We start from the raw sequence: 23,312 nt of genomic DNA, 5'->3' as shown, positions 1-23,312 counted from the left end.
GGGAAGGGAAGGGAAGGGAAGGGAAAGGAATTCTTGAGAATTCCACTCTCTGTCAGCCCAAGTCAATGGTAAATATCTATATTTAGGAAGACATGGTTCAGTGGTGTGGCAATTTATAACCCCAGTAGAAAGTGCCCTTTTTGTCTCTGAAAAAGTGTTTTTGTGCAACCTCTGCCCTGATTCCTAGGAAGACAGGAATGAGACAACACAAAGGCAGTACATCTAAGCCCTGGAGAGCTCAGAACCCAAATGAAGCTTCTTTGATAACCAAGCATTGAACAGAATATAGCAAATTCATAGATAGCAGTGGAAGAGGATAAGGGATCAAGATGATTACATATTTTCCTTCTGGATGCACTATAACTAGGACTCTAAGGTGCAGAGCAAAAAGGGTATCTCCTCCAAGGTACAGGAAACTGGCCTTGTCAATCATGGTGCCAAGCCACAGGCCCAGGTGAGCTGCATGCTCCATCCCCAGCGTTTGAAGAGAGGAGCTTCTGGGCCGCTATGTTTCCGGCTTCACCCTCCCTAGTTGAGGTAGCAGTGGACATATGACCACACAGCAGATAATTTGTAAGTTCTCTTGGTCTTTTAATGAATATGGAACAATCAGCTCTGCTAATAGGATTCTTGGTCTGGGGAATTTCACTGGGGAACCAAGGAAACAATCATACAATAGAGGTTAAAGCTGAAAGAATGCCTGAAAGTGCCATGAAGAATATGGCTCCGTGGGGGCAAGAAACAGGTCAAAGTCTGGAATTATAAAGAGGCAGAGTTTGAAAGTAGGAGAGGTGAGAAGATGTGGGAAAGAGTACAAAAGTTAAAAAAGTATCAGAAGCATATTAAAGTTAGAAACACCAGAGAGAAAAACCACAAACTCGCATTGCTTAAATTCCCAGAGATGCCCAGCATACAATTCCATCTCCTTGAGGCTGAGTTATAATGAAGTTCTAGTTCTTCGCCATAGAATCCCTCACTCCTTAGGCCTCATACCATTCCTTCAACTTCTGTTCTTTATAAGCAAAAGAATTTCACTTAAACATTTGCAAACATATAGTCAGATACAGAGTAAGGCTGGGCACAGCGGCTCACACCTGTAATCCCAGCACTTTGGGAGTTCAAAGTGGGTGGACTTACTGATCTCAGGGGTTCCACAGTGGGCAAAACAGCTGAACTCAGGAGTTCCAGAGTGGACAACATAGCAACACTCCATCTCAAAAAAAAAAAAAAATTTTTTTTTTTTTAAATTAGCTAGGCGTGATGGCATGCACCTGTACTCCTAGCTACTCAGTGGGCTGAGGTGGGAGGATCCTTTGAGTCCAGGAGGCAGAGGTTGCAGTGAGCCAAGATCATACCACTGTACCCTAGCCTGGGTGACAGAGTGAAACCCTGTCTCATAAAACGAAAAACAAAACACACACAAAAAACATTTCAGATACAGATGGAACTGCACTGTGGTAGAAATAAAGAAAAAAAAAACCAAAACCTGGGTTCATAACTCCTTTTGCTGCTAAATATCTCTGTGATCCTGAATAAGTCTGTTTTCTATGCTAACTCTTTTATTCTTTTTTAATACAATGAAGGGGTTGGCAAAGGATGATCTATTCCTAACATTCCAAGAAGAGAATAAAAACAAGGCCAACTTGCATTGCAATTGAGATTCTTCATTCTCCTTCTTCAGAGGCTTTAATTACATAAGTCCATAGGAACCTATTTCTGAAAGAATTTTTGTTGGTTGTTTAACAATGACTCACTTAAAATATTCCATAAATTTCTCTTTATTCTTGCCAGGTAAAAAGGACTCATTATCAAAAACACTTCGAGTTTCATTTCTCTACCCTATAATTGGTCAACACTATATATTCAAGTTTGATCACTAGACCAAGACTTGAGTGAATCAATGTGGGAAAAAATGAATTAGTTGTTTTTCCTATGTAAGAAATGTAAAAAGCCATATTATCAAACTTTCAGTACCCCCAAATTAATAAAAAAGGAACTCTATGGGTTTTTGCCAGGAATAATAGAGTAAAAAATAATTCATTGCTTAATCCTGTAAATCAGAAACCATGGAATAATCAATGTAATACTTCTGTAGACACTCAGTGAGACTATGACACTAGCTTTAATTTTATTTTCCTGGGACTTTGTGGTATAGCTACACAAATGAAATCCAAGTGTCAAAAATCACAATTGAATAGCATTAACCATGAGGCGACACACTGAACCAAGCCAGTGACAAACCCAGGAGAACAAGCTTCAAACAATGGTTATAGTAGAAAGTAAAAAATAGCCCATTAAAATTAATTTTTTAATGTGTGCTTCATCCTATAGAATTCCACATGGGTTAAAGTAATATTAGCAAACTACTATTGCTTAACCTGCCCTGGTTGAAAAATAAAGTGATGCTATATTTACTCATATAAATTTTAAATGGTTTTACATTTTAAACTGTAATAAACAGGACTCCTAATGGAAACTCCTTTTCCCTGCTCTCTTTTACTCTCTATGAAGGGAGATATTTAAAATGAAAGTGATAAACTTTGATTACTCTGTGATGGAACAGATCCTTGAGAAGTCCAGAGAGGATGAGGCATTAACCTGAATTTTCCCAGCCCTGTTTCTTATTTTTATCTCCCTTCTCCCTTTCTTAGTATGTTACAGAGGAATCAAGTGGCAAAAACTACATCAGCCTCCCATACAATTAACCCTTAAAATTACTTTTACTCTAACTGTGCTGACCTGGCATTTTTACTCTATCACTTTAAGAGCGCTTGCCCTTGAAATGCAGAATCTTTCTCATCTCCTACCGAGAAGCCACGCAATTAGGCTTGGTTTTATAACAGATGACAAATTTTGTAAAGGCAATAGTTAAGTGCCATAATTCAAAAAAGAAAGAAAGAAAGAGAGAAAGAGAGAAAGAAAGAGAACGAGAGAAAGAGAGAGAGAGAGAGGGAGGAGCACCAAAGACTTTAAAATAGCATTTGATTATGCTAAAAGATTTAAAGAAGCATTGCTAGGTCATCATCATCATCAGCTCCTATAGATGATTCCATCAAATCATGGAGTATTAGGCTAGTACAAAACAGAAAGCCATCAGCTGTGGTTCTTTTACTTTCCTGGAATAACTCAGAGAAGTTGTCAGAGGTAGATTGTACTTCTTACCTCTAAGTCATTCATTTGTTTAAGAAGGATTGCCTGGTACTATTCTGAAGAAAGCTGAAAATGAAGCCTCTTCATAGTAGGAAATTTATTGCCTCTAAAATGGTCCTAATTTCAAAATTAATAGGCCTAAAAAAAGTTAATGGCCTAACTTTCTACTACCTAGAGCCAGATGTAATGGGAATAAATTGCCAGAATTGAGTCAGGACTGTATTCTGCACACACACAGAATATATGCATATTATATATGTATGTGTGTATATATTATATAGGTATATGTATATACATACTATGCATATATATTATATATGTACATATATAATATGCATATATTCTGTGCATGTGCATATATACATATTGTGTATATATATCCTGTATATATATATGACTGTATTCTGTTGTTCAGAGAGCCAAAGAATTGACTGCCCTCCCTGATCAACTTAAAAAAATTGTATAACCTCTATCTTTTAGCAATCCAACCTATCTCTGCCATTCATGGCCTTATTCAAATCCTTTTGTAAAAAATATATGTAGAGTTAAGGTCTATACAATCTCATGGAGTACAGAAATTTATGAAAGACATACAAGATCCTTGAAACACCTGGTTTTCTTTATTTGTTTTTAATTTGTTCACAATGAGATTTAACACACCAATCTATTATGAGTCTTACCACGTGTCTTGATTACTCTTCTTAAAGATTTAGGAACAGTATACCGTAGGTATCTCTTACCGTTTGAATCCACGATGGTGATATTGGCAGAGGCACTGTCATTTCCTAATTTGCTGATCACTTTGCACATATACTCTCCAGAATCAGCCAGTGATGCTTTGCTAATGCGAAGCTCTGACTTCCTATAAGATCAGGACCAAAGTGGTGTCAGTATATATCACAGAAATCCAGTAAATATAAATATACACTTTTTTGTGCTTTCAGAGTTCTCAAACTGCCTCTCCCCACCTTACACATATGTTAAAATACAACTTCCATTACATTGATCTGACCACATGATTTTACCTAGAGTAAAAGTAAGATGCATCCATTAAGTTATACCATGGATATCATCTTAATTTTATCACCTAAATCAGTAGTTTAAAGGAAGTCCTGTAGTTTTTCTTTGTACTCCCTTATCATCACCAATAACTGTGTTATACCTTAGATTTTTAAACCTAATTGGTAAATTTTCTTAGTTTTCTATATCCAAATGCCATCAGCCACTAGGGTTTAGGAAGAGGAAAATGTATAAAGTCATTTCCTACAAGTCTGTTAAGGACACTTACTGAAGGTTAGAATAGATAAAAAATACTGTGCGCTCTTCTTCTCAGTAGAGTAATATCAAGAATAATGTTAATTTTGAATGAAGAGGATTTATCAATTCCAAAAGGAAGGGAATTTTTCTTTCCTTAAGATTCTCATTGCTGGGAGCATAGTACCACATGAAAGATTCTTAATACTGGAATAAATATTTGGGCAACGTTATCACACAGTTTTATAAAACTCTGAATATTACATCAACATTCACTTTTTTTTTTTAATATGGGCAGCATTGTGATCTGCTGTGTCTGTGTTTTACTGTTGCACATAACCTATAATTTAAACAGTCTCCGAGATATAAGAACTCAGAACAGCAGGGATGGGCTCAGAGTTTACTGAAGTCTTTCTAAAGAATTGTTCTAAAGCCTGGTGTGGTGGCATGCTCCTGGAATCCCAGCTACTTGGGAGGCTGAGGTGAGAGAATCACTTGGGCCCAGGAATTCAAGGTTGTAGTGTACCATGATCATGCCAGTGAATACTCACTGCACTCCAGACTGGGCAGCATGATGAGACCCTATCTGCAAAAAAATAACAACAATCCTTCTATGCTCTAGCCTGGTAACTGTGATTCCCTGGGCTCTTAAGGGTAAACGACAAGGGAGAAAACAAGGGAGGAAGAAATGACAGCAATCCTTCTGGTTGCAAATCTGCCACGTTATACTTTGCTAGTTTTCTGGTGAATTTTCTGATCTTGTCACACAATGTTAACTGAGTAAAACCAATTGTTCCAAATATAATTCCTACTAGTCTCCTCCAGTCTACCTGATTGAACCACCCAAAGTTCCATATGTAGGCCCCCTGATTTTCCACCTCTGTGCTTCTGCTGTGTCATTTCTTCTTCCTACAATGGGGATCCTGCATTCCTATGCATCAAAATCTCAGCTGGACCTTCCAGGGCCATGTCAGGTGCCAAATGCTTCACCAAGCCTCTCCTGGTCATGTAGCTGGAGCTGCTCTCATGTGCCTAAATTCTGACAGCCCTGAGTACGTCTCTCATGAGAGTTCCTTCAGTATGTCTCATCTCTCGACCTAGAACATACACTTTGGAGGGGGGAGTTATAATGTCAACTTCTTGCTAGTCTCATGGAGCATACATCAGGCTATGCTTTGTCCTCAGACATTATTGGATAAATGTGTTAATGAATGAAGAAAATATTTGGATGTTTGATTAAGTAAATATTAGGTTCTTGCTGAGTAAGCAGAACCTAATATTCCTATGGCTGGTTGGAGGAAAGGAAAAGGCCATAATGAGAGGGCACAGACCATCAGAGGTGGTCCAGACCAGGAACAGTGATGGTCAAACCAATATCGGGCCTGAAAAATTAACTTTGCGGCCGAGAGCAGTGGCTCATGCCTATAATCCCAGCACTTTGGGAGGTTGAGGTAGGCAGATCAGGAGGTCAGGAGTTCGAGACCAGCCTGGCCAACACAGTGAAACCCTATCTCTACTAAAAATACAAAAATTAGCCGCGTGTGGTGGCACGCATCTGTAGTCCAAGCTACACAGGAGGCTGAGGTGGGAGAATTACTTGAACTTGGGAGGCAGAGGTTGCAGTGAGCCGAGATCACACCATTGCACTCCAGCCTGAGTGACAGAGTGAGACTTGGTCTAAAAATAAAAAAAAAAAAAGGTAACTTCGCCAGTCATGACTCAATGATGTCAACAGGTAAACCTGAGGTAACAAAGCAATGTGTTCCACATTCAAATAAATTTGGAAAATATTAGGTGAAATAAAGACAGGCTTTTCATTATCTTTATTCTCACAGGATTTCTCAGGGTCTTGAATATGCTGATGTACTGTGACTCCCTGAAAGGGGATATATTATTTATTTTCTCTCAAACTTCATTGACCATGGAATCCTTTTCATTCACAAGGTGTATCTGTTAATATTTTCTGAAAATAATGGTCCACAGAAAAAAGTTGACAAAAAGCGGACGTAATTTAACAGTTTTATCTATCTATGGAATGGGGACACCACCAAGGGCCATTTAAAGAATATTCACACATTAACCAGAGACATTATTCATAGTAAAGTTTCCCCGAAGTATATCCCTATAAGCCATAATGGGCCATTTTGATGACAAATATCTTTGCAAATAGATATGTCTTAACAATAAAATATGACAACTTTTAAAATCATCAAAATAAACCAATATTAGAATATCACCCAATGTCAGGTTGCATTAACTTTTAGGCTGAATTTTGGAGTATTCACATATCATATGATTTTTAAAATGGATTGTCAGCTATTTATCTATTTTGTTCATACATGACAAGTTTCCTTCATGATGGGTATCTTTGAAAAATAGTGCAAAAAAACTGGATGAGTACAGTAAGATTTTGCAGCCCAACATTTAGCATAGTTTACTGGAAGAATTTTCATGTATAACCATGAAACCACTAGCAATAATAGAAAAATTATGAACAATATCAGGGTGGGGCATTAATATCTTGATTTTTCAATGCCACAGAAAGAGTAAATTTCTAAAGTAAGAAAACAGTAGCTTTTCTTAAGTCCCCAAATTCTGAGATGAGATTACAACAACATCCCAAGAATGTACAACTCCAAGATTATTACAACACCCTCACGAACAGCCCTTCTTTCCTATTTATACAGATCTAGGAACAATCCTGTTTGTATGTAAAGACTCCTTTCCTGACCCAATGCAATTAACATTTTAACTATTGAACTAGATGGAACTATAAGAAACATGGTAATCATATTTACAGTTAACATAATCTTAAAGGGATAAGTCTTAAAATAAAACTTCTCCTAATAGGCCTTGGCATTGTTTCCTGGAATACTATTCCTAGTAATGTAATCAAATGTTAGGCTTTAAAAGAAAGAAGATTTAAAAAAATGGTTCTATACTAAAATAAATGTTGCATTAAAAAAAAGTTAAAGAGGTCTCTTTACAACAATGCATCTCGGTAGTTTTTTGCAAATCTGTACTGTGAATTTCTAAGGCAGGTATGACATGTGGCCATGGAATCTTCTCTGTGGAGAACACCCTTGGGAATCCTAGGACAGATCATCAATGGGCCAAGACTAAGATTCAATTTGATAGAGATAAGCATCACAAGTGCATTCACGTTCGAAAATTGGTGACATAAATACAAGAGGAGATATCCCTCGACTACAATATATGCAGAAATAAGGATTTCTAATTAGCCACATGCTTTATTATTAACCCATTTTTAAAACTCTTTTCAAAAAGAAAGAAGAACAAAAAAACCTTAGGTACTCTTTAGCCAAATTAATATTAAAGCGGAGCATCAATCAAATTGGATAAAAGCCCCAATACATTCCTCATTGGCTGGATCATATCTAGAATGCTCAGTTATACTTTAGATACACTTTGGAATGATATTTGATGGGGAAAAAAAAAACCGTAATTAAAGGACGTTAGAAGAGGGTGATCAGAATTGAATAGGGCCTAGAAATCTTATCACTAGAGAGGATTATGTTAAAGAAACAGAGGTCCCACTGGCAGACAACTATGAATGAAATATAAGTAGCTATTTAAATATATTTCCTGGACGCATATGGAAAAGGAAATTATTTGGGATTGCTAAGTCTTACAGGAAAACTAAGTCTTACAGGAAAAAGGAAACATGTTTTGAATGATATTACATAGACTAACTTTTCTGAGCATTCAAAAATGTACAGGGTGTCTTGTGAAAGAGTTAGGTTTTCTCTTTGGAAAGATTCAAGTCTGGATAGCCACCTGCCAAGCACATTCTTACAAGAATATCTCTATGCAGAGAAAGATTAAATTAGATCAGTGGTTTCAACTATTTTTTACAACAAAATCCTGTTTTAAAATGAAAGCTTAAATCAGAACCTCATATTCAAAAATATCACACAGAAAGTGTTCCAGGTCAGAGGGCCTGGTAATCCTTTTTGCAATTCAATAGAAATTTAGCACTCTACAGGGACATCATTGGAAAACCACTGACCTAAAGGAGCATAAAGACCCCTCTGAATTCTAATGATACATGTAACTATGGGATTTGTCCAGCCTTGTGTCCTAGAGTAGGGACAGAATGTAGTAAGGGTGTAGAATGAGCCAAATCTTCCTTGAAAATTATATATTGCAAAAAGATTTGGCGCTTTGATAAGTATGGCTACAACAGTCTTCTTTTTCTCTTTTCTGTAAGATACCATATACTGTCTACAAGAAGGAAATTAACTTGGAAAGACTACCTGATTCCCTTATAGTCATAAATATAACTTTTTGCTCTTTAATTGATGAGTTTTCTGTGGATCTGGAGGAAGGTTGGTGTTTCCATGGATTTTTATTTTCTAAAAATATTAAATGAGTTAATTCGTGGAAAGTGTTTAAAACAGTTTTTGCAATATAGTGACTTCCTAATAAGTGTTAGCTATTATAGTAATTACATCCTATATTCCTGAAATATTTGGATTTTCATAACCATACATTACTTTTAGAATGAGAAAAAACAGTACAGTGTAAAAATAAATTAATGCGAAGTAATTTGAAGATAAAAAATTCTGAATATTAATTTCCTTTTCATTTTTTTAATATCAGAAAGCACACTGTGTTTTTTAGTGAGTGCTCACTTACAAGGTGAATTCAAGGTTTCATTAGCTATTACTTAGTTTAGTTTTATTTTAGCTTGATTCTTCTACCATAGTTACAGGCTAAGGAAACTTAATTACACATAGGGAAGAACTCTTCTGTTTATACAGTTTTGGTTCCCTGACCCCTAAGAAATTATACAGACAGTGTTTGTGTGTGTGTGTGTGTCCAACACTGCTTCAGACAGTGTAAAACTGATCATCGTGAAAAGGACAAAGAAGTGAAAGAGGAAATTATGATTTTTTTTTTTAAAGTATAGAGACAGGGTCTTGCTTTGTTTCCCAGGCTGGTCTTAAACTCCTGCACTCAAGAGATCCTCAATAGCTGGGACGGTAGGTATACACCACTGTGCTTGGCTAAAAGAGGGGCTTCTTAAACAACAGAACCAGTCACTGTACCACGTGCCTCACATAAACCATATAGAATGCCACTGAGTCCCATTTTCTACATGAGAACATTGAGATTTCATTATATATAAAGTTCAAGTGATCTAATAGAGTTGCTAAGCTAAGATGAGAAAAAAATGCACATAAACTTTTTCCATTATAAAGTCAAAAAAGGCAACCATTAAAAATAGAAGAAATAATTTGTAATACTTTTTCAATGTGAATAAAACAATGAGAGCCAATTTTAAACAAAATTAAAATAGTAAAAGCTGAGGCAAAATTAAGGGTATCCAAAAGTGTGTGAAACATACAAATAATAGAAAGTCAGCCTTTGATAAAGCTAAGAAAGAATAGGTATTTAAATGAGGTCAATCTGACAGTCCTCACATATGAATCTGTCACACGCCAAGCTTTTTAACCAGTTTTCTTGATTGAAATCATCCACCAGTCAAAGAAAACAAGAACAAAGAGATAAGCAGACATATAACACGAGGGAAGTTTCCATTTCTTTTAATTGGCCCCACACGTGGGTTAGCGAAAGAAAACAAAGGCTCAGATAGGAATTCAAAAATCATACGAAGAACACATAGGAATGTAGTTTTTAGTAGGACCATGAGCAAAAGAAGGGTAAAGATTTTACAAAATAATAGAAGTTGCATATTGCTGTGAAATTGTTGCATTAAACACCAAGGGATTAAAAGGATATTTTGGCTGCTGCTATGCACAATCTAGATTATAAAAAATGTGAAAAAGAAGTCAAGACTAAAGATTGGAAAAGAGTCCATGTATTTAAATAAAGAGAATCCCAGAAAAATCTTACACTTCAAACTAAACTTCACCTCTGCTTGGTTGATCATAGCCTAAGAAAAAGTTTAAGTCAAAATAACCAACTAACCACTGCAGAATACTAATAGTCTGAATATCTTAGTAATTAAAACTCATTAATAGTAATATATAAATGAATCTGTAAAATAAGAATCTTTTAATTAAAGCCATTATCCTAAGCATGCCAGAGCCCTATGTTCTGACTTCTGACTTTATGTAGCAAAATCACAAATATCTTCTGGAAAAACACAAGAGTTAGAGTCAAGTTTAACAATTCATTACCACTATGATCTACAGGAAGAAACTTAGCTTCCTTCATTTTCAGGATATTAATGTTTTAAATGGGTATAACAATAATTATATTCATTCTACTTATATTTACAGGATAAATTGAAATAATAGAACACCTTGCAAATGTTAATTAAATTTAGATTCAGCTGGATCCTTTAATCTTAAAAAAACCTGACAATGCTTTTTTTAATAAAAAGACGCAATTTTAGATGACAAAATACCCAATTCTAAAAATTGAAAAGCTGATTATCAAATAGCTGTCCACTCTATACAAAGTATGTCTTTTTAGATCAAATATGTTAACTGTTTTGCTGCAAATGATTTATAGTTGCATCACTTCAATACATTTTTCACCATTTAATTCTTTCCAGCAAGACTATTGTTTAAAAGAAGTAATTTCTGACTATTGCCCTTTCTGGTATTATGGGATTTTATTAATATGTAGACAGTGCTCTTAGCTGTCTGGACCTATGAAGCCAATATGAAAATGTTTTTCTGAATACTAATGATACTTTTATATGTCATCGAAGCCATGTAACAAATTACCTCTTTAAGTATACATGTACCTTTTCTAAAGCCTATTCATTCTAGTCAGTTCACTTTTTTAAAGAATTCATTTTCTCATCTTATCTACCGAAATTTCATTTGCTTCTCTCCAGGTAGCATCAGATTGAATATTTGCAGTGTGAGATGCTTTCTTCTAGATGAACTTCTCCTCCCTCCCTTCCTCCTCCCCTGCTCTAGCAGTGTTGTAACACATGATTTCCAGAATTCCCATGTTTTATATAAGACTGAACTAGATAATCTCTATACAGTCTTACGACCCCCACCCCTGGGTACAGAGATTATAATACCCTATACCTCTTTAATTTCTCCACAGTCCTACCATAAAACCTTTCATGGCACTTAAATATTACTGGTATCCTTTGACAGCCACGTAGAAATAAATGAGACATTACCCTGCATGTAGAGATAACTTCATTTCTTACTAACTTGTTGGATGAAAAGCAAACACCAAAATCGATTCCATCCAAAATCTAGGAGTATTTTTGTCCTGTTAAACTTCTTTATAAGAATCATACTTATCTTTTCAATTCATTCATTGTATTTCCTACTCCCCTCATGCACATATGCTGTTAAATATGAAGGTTCTCCAGTTTTAAGAAAGGAACCCAAGAAACAGATTTGTACCAAATCTATTTAATCTATATAGCAAAATCACAAGTATCTGTTGAAAAGGCATGAGACTTAGAGTCAGACCTATTTCAAATCTAAGTTGAACCATTCATTACCACTGTGATCTACAGGAAGAAACTTAACTTCCTTCTTTCTCAGTATATTACATTTTTTAATGGGTATAACAATAATGAACTCAGTTCTCATTGAGTCTCTTACTAGTTATATGACTTGAGGCAAAGCAGAACACTTTTTTGATGCTCAATTTCCTAATCTGCAAAGTAAGATAGTTGCCATGTGCTGTTGAACTGCTACATATTGGAATAATGTAAAAAAATAAGTAATATTAGGTATAAAAATGCCATGTCTCTTTACAATATTATATTTTGTATCTTTGAAGTACCACCTGCTGCAGAAAGTGATACAATACACTTCATTATTCTTCCAAAGCAACAGATCTATCTGACATGATCAATAACTAGAGTCAACATGTAGTTAATAAAGTAAGTATATAGCTTATAAAACCACAGAAACTAGAAACAAAAACCTAATTACAGTCATCAGAGCAAACAAACACTTTGATAAGATTAAATTTAATTCTCACTGTAATCACTTTGCTCATGAATGTGTAACAACTTTCTGGCTAATGTCCTATAAAATCAAAGTACAGGAGAATGTTCTGTTGCTTCTGTTACCATACTTGGGGGTTCACTGTGACATGTGAGTGCAGAAAATGTCATCTTTGAGTTTGGAACCACTATTATACATGTCACATTGATTAAAAGACTCTTTAGAAGCAGAAATCCAACTGACTTATCTCTTCTCTGATTTCAAAATGTAGTTTGATATTAGAAGAAATGATTCTTAAGTAAGGAAGTAAATAAGAATGAAGAGTGTAGGTATGATAACAGAGCATCATTTTAGAGTAGATCCAGAATGCATCCACCAAGATGTTACAGGAATCACATTAAACCCTGTCAAATATGGACCCCCTCAGGGAGAGTAGGAACATTTAAAATTCTTGCTACTTAAGATTACCTGATTTTAAAATCTGCTAGAGTGACAATGTGCTTTATCAGCAGTGTCAGTTAAAAATTCTTATTAGATATAATTATATCATTAACCCCATGTTAAAAAATAGTCTGAATTCAACTGGTTACATTCCAATTCTTTCTATAAATCTAAGTATTTACTGAGCTTTATAATGAAGTTGTGATTTTAGCTGTGTAAGGCACTGGTACTCTACATTATTATATGCATTTGTCTTATTTTAAAGAAATTGGTTTTTTTTTTCTTTTTCTTTTTTTTTTTTTTTTTTGAGATGGAGTCTTGCTCTGTTGCCCAGGTTGGAGTGCGGTGGCATGCTCTTGGCTCACTGCAACATCTGCCTCCCGGGTTCAAGTGATTCTCCTGCCTCAGCCTCCCAAGTAGCTGGGATTACAGGCACCCACCACGCCCGGCTACTTTTTGTGTTTTTCGTAGAGACGGGGTTTCACCATGTTGGCCAGGCTGGTCTCCAACTCCTGACCTCAGGTGATCTGCCCTCCTCGGCCTCCCAAAGTGTTGGGATTGGAGGCATGAGCCACTGTGCCTGGCCAAGAAATTGAATTTTAGGATCTATTACTATGATAGCATCTGCCACTAATGCACTCTTCCTTCTTCCCTTCCATCTCTTCTTACTTCCTATAGCTCTTTCTCCATCCATCCTTTCTTTTCTTTATCAACAAGTTGTAAGAACCAGAAACTCTGAATTCTTGCCTGTGTGATAAGATGATTTTTTGTCATTATATAATGAAACAGCTTTTCACTTATTATCTATTGTGTTTCTGATAGTAAGCTCACTTATTAGGGCCTAAATAACGTTTATATGTTATATTACTTTATTGCTGGGGCAGTCTCTACTATTTTATGGATTATACTTACCCTGGCTTTTTTTGTATCTTGATGTTTTGTGGTTTGTTTTTTCGATTCAATTCATTCCCATTCTTGAACCACTTGAATCTGAGAGAGGAGTATTCAGAACTGGTTTCACATCGAAGGACTAGTTTGGAACCTGCAGCCGACTCCTGGCTTTTCATCTCTTTCAATCGGGGAGGCAAGGCTAAAATAAGAGAAGGAAAAAACAATTCTGATCACCAGGCAATCTTTCAAAGAGAAACATTTAATTTTGAGTTAGCCTGATCAAGGCACCATTCCAAAGGTTTTATTAACAGAGAGAAAAACAATCTCAAAATGGATGAGTGAAAATGGATCTCATCTTGGAGAAAAATAAAATGCCCAAATAAAATATACTCAGAAGAAAAGAGAACCTAGATTAGAAAATTATTCCTTAAAAAAAGTCTAGATAGTTACTTATTCAAGCTTATATTCTCTGATGCCATTAAGAATCCTGAACATTGGTAATTTCAAATAACCAAAAGCCTGTGTTAAAGGAGCATATGTAGGCCAGGCGCGATGGCTCACACCTGTAATCCCCCAACTTCGGGAGGCTGAGACAGGAGGATCACTTGAGCTCAGAGGTTGGAGACCAGTTTGGGCAAGTGGTGAAACCCCATCTCTATGAAAATACAAAAATTAGCGCGGCATGTGGCATGTACCTGTAGTCCCAGCTACCTGGGAGGCTGAGGTGGGAGGACCACCTGAGCCCAGGAAGTCAATGCTGCAGTGAGCTATGATCCCACCACTGCACTTCAGCCTGAGCAACGGAGTAAGATTCTGTTTCAAAAAAAAAATTTTTTTTAAATAAAAATAAAAGGAGAATATGTAACCGGGCCATTATTTTTAAAGCGCGTTCACATCCCAAATCACAGTGTATCACAGTTCTGTGAATAGGCACAGGAAGCATCACATCCATTTTTAAAATCGGGAAGTTTAATTTCAGAGATAAGTAAGTGGCTGACTTTATCCATGGTTACAAAGTTTGTGGGTACTCAGAGCTAGGGCTCATTTCACTATCCTGTCATCAGAGAGGACCAAAGAACACAGAAAACCCATCAATCTTAACAATGGCCCCTTTCTTCAAGACAGAAGTTCTCTGATGCTACCACTCTTTGACTGGGCCTACACAGTTGCTATCCCAAACACAATGAATGGACCATTCCAGATGACCACGACTCACATCAAATTCTCTCTTTGATCGGATTTAGTGCATGTAAATAGTCTCAACAGAGACTGTGAGTACTTAAATTATGCATTAACTTGGAGAATACATTAAACACCTACATACCATTCTTATTTTAAGCAAGACAGCTTAAAAATATCTACTGAAATACTTACAGATAAAATGTTATAATATCTGAGATTTGCTTCAAGATAATACGGTGGTGGGGAATGGATAGGCATAAAGTTGAAAAACAATTACCAAGAACCCGATAACTGTGGAAGCGGGTAATACGGACATGTGGTGGTGTGTTATGCAATTCCATATAGTATGTCTAATTCTGTTTATCACAGCCATTTGTTAAAAGCATAGATGAATAAATTTTCCTCTGCACACATAATTTCACTTAATAAGTATCAAACATCACAGAACCCGAGAATTCAACAACTCTCAGTTTCCTCAGAGTCTCAGAAAAGCCAGCTAAAAAATCTACTTCTGCTCCAGTTCAGGAATGTTAAACAGGAACTCCCAGAAAACAAACCCAGGCAAATGAGTCTGCACCTCCCTGATTCAGTACCTACTTATTCACTGGGTAAGGGGCTCAAGACTCCAAGGACAGTAATCAGGGTCACCTAACCATGAACAGGAAATGGAGTACCTTTCCTACTCAGAGAACTCTATTTGTTTTTCTACGATTCTGCCCTTGCCAAGTAAATCCAAAAAATGTCAAGAATGAACACATGAAGTTTCCAATAAATTTCAGAAAAAAATCATCTGAACACTGTGATTTCTTAGCAGTACCCCTACAGTTACATATCCCCCTTTTTATTTATTTGGTGGCTGGGAGATGAGGTAGAGAAGCAGGCATTTAATGTAGCGGAAACACTGACAAATTAGAAAACTTATTTTAGCTGTTCTTAGCCCCTGATACCTGATGATTTTGTCTGGTTCTTTTTTTTTTTTTTTTTTTTTTTGACAGCTTGAAAATATTTTTTTCTGAAAAGCTTTCATGGAAGTCTTTTTAAAATGTGGTTCATGAATCTCTGTTTTGCAGGTTTTTAAAAACAGACTAAATTCTCATGTATCTGAAATAGTGTCTACATATTTCTGTTAACTCCTTAAGATCATTTTTAACTTTGTGATCCTGGTGATGGGATTGATTGATTGATTGATTGATTGAGACAGGGTCTTGCTCGGTTGCACAGGCTGGAGTGCAGTGGCATGATCATGGCTCACTGCAACCTCTACCTATTGAGCTCAAGTAACCCTCCCACCTCAGCCTCCTGAGTAACTGGAACCAGAAGTGCATGCCACTATGACTGGCTGATTGTTGTATTTTTTGTAGAGACAGAGTTTTGCCATGTTAGCCAGGCTGGTCTCCATATCCTGGGCTCAAACAATTCGCCTGCCTTGGCCTCCCAGAATGTTGGGATTACAGGTGTGAGCCAAAGGCCTGGTGAAGGGTTTTAAAGAAACAAATCTGCTGGTGCTAAATGACACCAAAAAAACTGGTTTACATATATTAAGAAAAATACATTGCCTCATTAATTTATGTATAAACTGAAATAACTAGTTTGAATTCTTCACCCCTCTTAATTTTACACTGAACTTGGGAACACACCAGAACTTCCAAGGTTTATTCCCTTGCCTCTAAGCAAAATGCCTTATACATGAATTTTCTTGTCTCTGCTGCCCCTGAGACAGCAAGACCAATGCCCCTCTCTTCCTCTTCCTTCTCAGCCTACTCAACATGAAGATGACAAGGATGAAGACCTTTATAATGATCCACTTTCACCTGGTGAATAGTAAATATATTTTCTCTTCCTTGTAATATTTTCTTCATGTTATTGTATTATAAGAATACCATATATAACACATATAAGATAAAAATATTTATTAATCAACTGTTTGTGTTATCGACAAGACTTCCAGTCAACAGTAGGCTATTAGTAGTTAAGTTTGCAGGGGTCAAAAGTTATACTTAAATTTTTGACCACACAGGGGATTGGCACCCCTAACGCCTGCATTGTCTGAGTGTCAACCATACTTCAGATACCTTCTCTTTAAGGACCATGTTCCCCACTTACCACTCCATATATTTGCTTATCAATATAGTCTGAACATAAATCTATGGAGACTTTGTTTTCTTCCATTTTGATAAACATTTTATCACAAAATCAGTTTGTCTCTCTTTCCCTCTTTTCTCTCATTCCCTCTTTTCTTTTCTCTCTTTAGCTCATCTCTCCTTCCTCTTCACCTTCTGTTTTCATTAGTTTATTTCTTATTTCTGTATTAGGTGTCTTGATTTCAAACATGAGCAAACAATACGACAAATTCAAAATGATAGATATTCTACAAAACACCTGAAATAGGCTTTAAAATCAATGTCATAAATAACAAAAAAGACTGTGAATGTGATCTAGATGAAAGGAGACTAAAGAGACATGGCAAGTCAATGCAATGTAGAGCTACTGATTGGATCCTGCTCCAAGGGAAAAAGAGCTACATAAGATATTATTGGGACTACTGGGGAAATCTGAATAAAAATATTGTATCAAAGTTAAATTTCTCAAGTGGGAGCACTGCATTGCGGTTACGCAAAGGAATCTCCTTGTTCTTAGACAATATCTGCTTAAGCATTTAGGGGTGAAATGTCATGATGTCTTCAACTAAACTTTAGACGGTTTAGCAAATAGAAATACATTTATACATATACACACTAACACATACATAGAGGAAAATAAAACCGGCAGCCTTGGTCTGTCTCTGATTTTTTGCCTTTCTCATCTGATCTTTCTGCCATTAGATAAAAGACCTAGGCTTCATTAAGTACGCACGTGTGTGTGTGTCTGTGTGTGTGTGTGTGTGTGTGTGTGTGTGTCTGTGTGCATTAGTCTGTTCTTTTTTCAACTTTTATTTTAGATGCAGGGGGTACATGCACAGATTTCTGTATGGGTAAACTGAGTGTTGCAGGGGTTTGCTGCATAGATGACTTTGTTGCCCAAGTAACAAGCATAGTACTCAACTGGTAGTTTTTCAGTCGTCACGTTCCTCTCACTCTACACTCTCAAGGAGGTTCTGGTGTCTATGGTTTGCTTCTTTATGTTCATGTCATTAAGTATTTTTAAAGTCTTGGTTAATTTGCAGTTATGAAAGAAATTCTCGTAATTATTAGAGTTAATAATTTATAAGTTAAATTTAATAATGAATCATTTAAATTCATTTAAATCATTTAAATTCTGCCGGCAGTATTGCACTGAAATGTTCATATGGTTCATCCTCACAATTGTGACTTCAAGGGCTCCAACCCCACTAGGTCTTTTGATGGAAGGAAACCAATTGTTCATTGGGCAGGTCAACATTTCTCCTTTCCTTTGGGGTCCATACGCAGAGTGGTACATCCCTTGTCTTACGAGATGATCTACAATGCAATGAGGCAGAGACCTTCAGATCCAAGGTCCTTCTTAGCTAAAATATCCCCTCCTAAGCTGACCCTGATGTACGAACATTTCTCGATGTTTGGGGTTCAAGGATACCTCTAGTGACCAGCCTGAATTTCTCTCTCTTGCACATAGTTCCAAATCCATCAGATGTGGAAAAGCTCGTGGCTACTCTAACTTTGCATCCCTAGAAGTCCAGGTGTAATAATGTGCCTGCTGTGTCCTTCTGGGGTAACTTCTATGACATGAGGATATCCAGCTTTTCAGAAAACAGTTCTCTTAAGTTGATAACTCAAAATCCTCCATAGCATAAGTGAAGAAACACATATGTGTACTACCAACAGATTGCATCTTTGACCTATGGGTGTCCTGCTGTCAGTGGTACCTTCTAGACAAGGACTACACAAAGTTTCTCACTCACTCAGGGTAGAACCCAAATTCAAGTATCAAGGACACAGGGCAATAATTTTAAACCTTTTTTTATCTTTGCGGATATTATTTGAAACTTTTTGTCTTCCAGGACTATTGGAATAACCCTGAATATTTCACAGATTCTTATAAAAATGCAAACTAATATTTGAGTCCATGTGGTTTGTATGATTTTTTTCATCCTTCCATAGTAAGTCAATTTTCAACAGAGTAAATTTTCTTTTGTCATAGATTATATAAATAGCTATCTGTTAATAGAATTCATTTTCATGTTTCTCAGGCATATGCTTTACTCACATGAAACAATCTCATTTATTTCACTGAAATAAAACCTATTCACCAAGTATCTTCCAATACCTAGTAATAACTTTATAAGGCCAATGGTAGTTCCTAAACTTGGGGTCAATTCTTGTTAACTGAGTACTCGAATTTTAAAAGTGCAAAAAATTTTTTACTTGTCTTGCAAGTCTTATCCATGCATAAAAGATCTGTTAATAAAAAATTGGCTGAAGGCAAGCTCAAGGCTAAGTTAATGCTTCAAATGCAGGAGGTGTTCCGAGAATCTTAAGTGTGATTTAATTGTATTTGGTCTACCGCAGTTCATAATTTTGCTTTCTATGTGTTTCTAGAGGGGTGGTAGTTCCACACCCTGAAACAATTTAATAACATAGCAAGTTTTAAGCAGTCTGTGCCTAAATCTATTTCAAACTTGCTTGACATTAATATAAACATATCCACACCCTTAGAAATGCATCAACAGAGGCAGACAGTCAAGTGCAAAGAACAGCCTTTTAAAACAGACATGCAAATGCCATCAGACCAATGCCACACATTTCACAGGCATTTCTTTTGAATACTTCTTTTTACAGGCTTTAAGTATTTTCAAAGATTTTAAAAGATCACAAATATACTCTTCTGACTCTAACTCAAAACATGCAGGTATACGAGGTATACTTTCAAAGTCTACTTTTGTGATCTGCTTTTCCTATTTGCTATGTCACACGATTTAGGAAAAAACTTGTGGTAATCCAAAAATACTTATATTTCATATTCTGACCACCACAAAAACTCAATGCGACATGTTCATTTATTCCAATAATTTAATGGGTGAATAAATACTTGTGGTAAGGGCAAAATAAATTTCCAAAAAAAAAAAAAAAAACCCTCATTCATCTAAGCAATCCTCTTGTTTTAATCATCTACTGTGCCCTTATTTTTCAAATATTATCCATGCAGCTATATCAAATATTGTACTGTATTGTTAAGAACAGGAAACAAATTTTAGCATGTGTATGCTGCAGAGATAATGCTGATGGCATGTGACACTAGATAAGTTGTTATTTCTGGTCTCTGGAGGATCTGACAATGCAAAGCTAGCTCCTATCTTTACTCTCCACGTTTGTGCAGCTAATCTGAACAGCCTCAACACATTGAACAAATTACACAGGAAATCTGCAAAATATTATCAAGTAACAGTGAGCTTTCAGCTATGATCCCAGTGAAGTCTTCCCTGCATAAATGTGTAAAAAGCCCACCATCACACATGTGCAGATCCCACAGTGACAACCGGTGACTGACAATTATGTTAGCTGATGAAAGCCACACGAACATCATTAATCAATCCTCTATGCAGGCTGTCCTTTTGTTAATAGTCATGTTAGAAGTAGATAAATTACTATGGAGAGTCTCCAAAACTCCCCCGATCATATTTCTCCCTCCTTGGACTAACTCACAAAGTTGATTACGGTCCTGCAACAGAGTGGATAAACTTTGTGCTCTTCCATCTGGTCTTCTCTTCTGAGCTGCACTCACAAATTTGGCTATAAAAGGGAAAGTTTGTCTTATCAGATGAAAATGTGTAAATATAGCTGTGTAAAAGGCAGCACATTCTAGTGGTGATGGTATTGTGGAATGCACCTAGGTTTTAATGCCCTGCTGCTGATGCAGTGGGTGATGTTGAGTTATATCCCGAATCGCCCAACAAGACCATTATTTGTTGCCACCTGTGGTGATGTTGTGCTCACCCTGCCCTGTGTTCTAGATGAATCAGGCTTCAGACGGAATATTCTTGATTCAAGTCGCTTAAATAGAGTTCCCTGTGAGCTGAAATGGAGTTGCGATTTGTCCCTGCTTATTGAGGAACGAGGATGGTACCTTCATTTGAAATAAAAGTTGCCATAAAATTCAGTATTTTGTTATAAAATATTCTCAAGCTGACTCTGTCTACCACTGGCAGCAAACTAAATCCAACCAGCGAACACGCTGGGAATAGGCTTCAAAGTAGGACTAAGATGGCTGGACTCTGGAAACTCCATTCTAGCAGTTCCATGTTCAACTTCTTACATAATACAATGATGTGTATATGAACTACTGAATAATTTATTTGCAAGCATGCTGAATGACGTCACATCACATGCATAGAATGTGTCATTATACAACATAAAAGAATAAAATTGGGGGCATCATTGCAGCATTTTACTTCTAACACTCATCACAGTGGTGCCACTATGCCAGAGCTGGCTTCCTACTAGTGCTTCATTTTGATTTCCCAAACATATTGGTTTCCTTTGGTGGGGGATTTTACATGCGGATGTCCTCCAAGTTTCACTTCTCACAATTAACTGCTACAAAATGACTGAAACAGTATTCTTTAAGATATTTGATTTGAGGGTATGAGCCACAACTAGCCCAGTTAAATAGTATGCATATGCTAAGGCCATCGAAGATGATTAATCATATTCTACATCTGAAAACCATACTCAACTGACTGCATTTAAAAAATACACGTAGAGGGCTGGGCGCCGGTGGCTCACGCCTGCAATCCCAGCACTTTGGGAGGCCAAGGCAGATGGATCACATGAGATCAGGAGTTCAAGGCCAGCCTGACCAACATGGTAAAACCCCATCTCTACTAAGAACACAAAAATTAGCCAGGCATTGTGACACATATCTGTAATCCCAGTTACTAGGCAGGTAGAGGCATGAAAATCACTCGAACTAGGGAGGCAGAGATTGCAGTGGGCAGTCCACTGCACTCCAGCCTGGGTGACAGGGTGAGAGTCCATCTCAAGAAACAAAACAAACAAGCAAAAAACACATGTACAAACACAGGGCCATTCAAGGAATTTATCCCTACCAAATCAAACAAGCGTAGGCGAGTTACTAGCAGGGGGTCACAGTCCCTATTTGGAGGATCAGGCTATTGCCTGACTGTGTATGTGTCCATTTTGATTGATACTATACCTAAACATCAAAATTACTAAATTTATTGAATGGAAGATACACAGGATCTCAGGCTCTCCTAACCCAAAGTAGGACTTCAAGTGTCTGCTGAAAGGATGAGGAAGAATCTGGAAGACACCGACAAAGAAGAAACCCAGGTACAAAATGATTCCAGAGGCCCCATCTATCTTCTCTATGACTTTTTATTACTATGAATCGTGAGGCCCTGTGACATTGTTTGTGTTCTGTATGCCACTGGGCTAGGACTCTTATGCTGCTCTGCTGTCAGACACTAACAAAAATGACATGTAAATCTAATGGGAAACTTGTCAAGTAGGTTGAATTATCTTTACTTTGAAGTTTTCATGTTCTGTATTTCTCTTATCTGGTCATCACTGTTGGAGGACTCTCAAACTGGACCCCGCCTCAGCTGAGACCCTGGTCATTTCCTTGCTAGCTCATTTATTTCACCTGATTTCAGAGTCTAGCCAGATGGTCAGATGGTTCTTGTATTATTGCAAGAAGAGTGCATACATTTTCACATTACCTTCTCTGCTTTAATTTTTTTTTTCTTTTGGAGGCAGAGTCTCACTCTGTCACCCAGGCTAGAATGCAGTGGTGTGATGTTATCATAGATTACTGCAGCCTTGGAATCCTAAGCTCAAGCTCAAGTGATCCTCCTGCCTTAGCTTTTCATATATCTGGGACCAGAGGCACAGGCACACACCACCATGCTGGGTTTGTTTTGTTTTGTTTTGTTTTGTTTTGTTTGGTATACGGAGATTCACTATGTTGCTCAGGCTGGTCTCAAACACCTAGCTTCAAGCAATCTTCTTGCTTCAACTTCCCAAAATGCTGGGATTATAAGTGTCAGCCACCATGCCTTCTATGCCCTCAAGTCAAAGTTGCTCTTCTCCATTGACTGACCAGAGTCTACAGGATGCTTAACTGTTAATGTGCCTTGTTGTTACTACATATTCCCAAAATTACCATTTGGTCAAATCTCCTTTCATCTGCAACAGTTCTGGTATGTATTTCATGAAAGATACATAATGATTATTTCCACTTACAGGTGAGGAGACGGAAATTGATAGGGGAACTTAATGTTGTAAGTCTAACAAGCTGTAGAACCAACACTTAAACCTAGGACTGTTTATCATACCTAGTTTTCCTACAAAGTTTGAAGTGGAGGTAGAAAACGGAGAGAAGGACAGGAGATTAAAAATCTGGGAAAGATTACTCCATTTCATAGCCACTACGGTAAATTTTTTTGTTCTTATGAGCTATATAAATCAAATCATCTCTCCCCATTTGTGAGAAATTTACAATACTGTAAAACTCTACAAGGGAAAATGAATGCAGGTT

General features: G+C 36.8%; 1 protein-coding gene across 7 annotated transcripts in view; it reads right to left on the bottom strand.

Annotated features, from left to right (window-relative positions):
- The window catches only part of NRG1 (neuregulin 1), a 218,667-nt gene that overhangs the window by 157,993 nt on the left and 37,362 nt on the right, over positions 1–23,312 (bottom strand). For all 7 annotated transcript variants that reach the window (XM_015145141.3, XM_015145147.3, XM_015145143.3 and 4 more), the window contains exons 2-3: positions 13,680–13,857; positions 3,891–4,012 (exon numbers count right to left, since the gene is read on the bottom strand). In XM_015145141.3, coding sequence (XP_015000627.3) covers positions 3,891–4,012; positions 13,680–13,857 — 300 coding nt within the window. The remainder of the gene's footprint in view (positions 1–3,890; positions 4,013–13,679; positions 13,858–23,312) is intronic.

This window comes from Macaca mulatta, chromosome 8 (assembly GCF_049350105.2).
Source record: "Macaca mulatta isolate MMU2019108-1 chromosome 8, T2T-MMU8v2.0, whole genome shotgun sequence".
NCBI lineage: Eukaryota > Metazoa > Chordata > Mammalia > Primates > Cercopithecidae > Macaca > Macaca mulatta.
The sequence above is the reverse complement of the archived record's forward strand: the minus strand, read 5'-3'. Positions and strand labels throughout refer to the sequence as shown.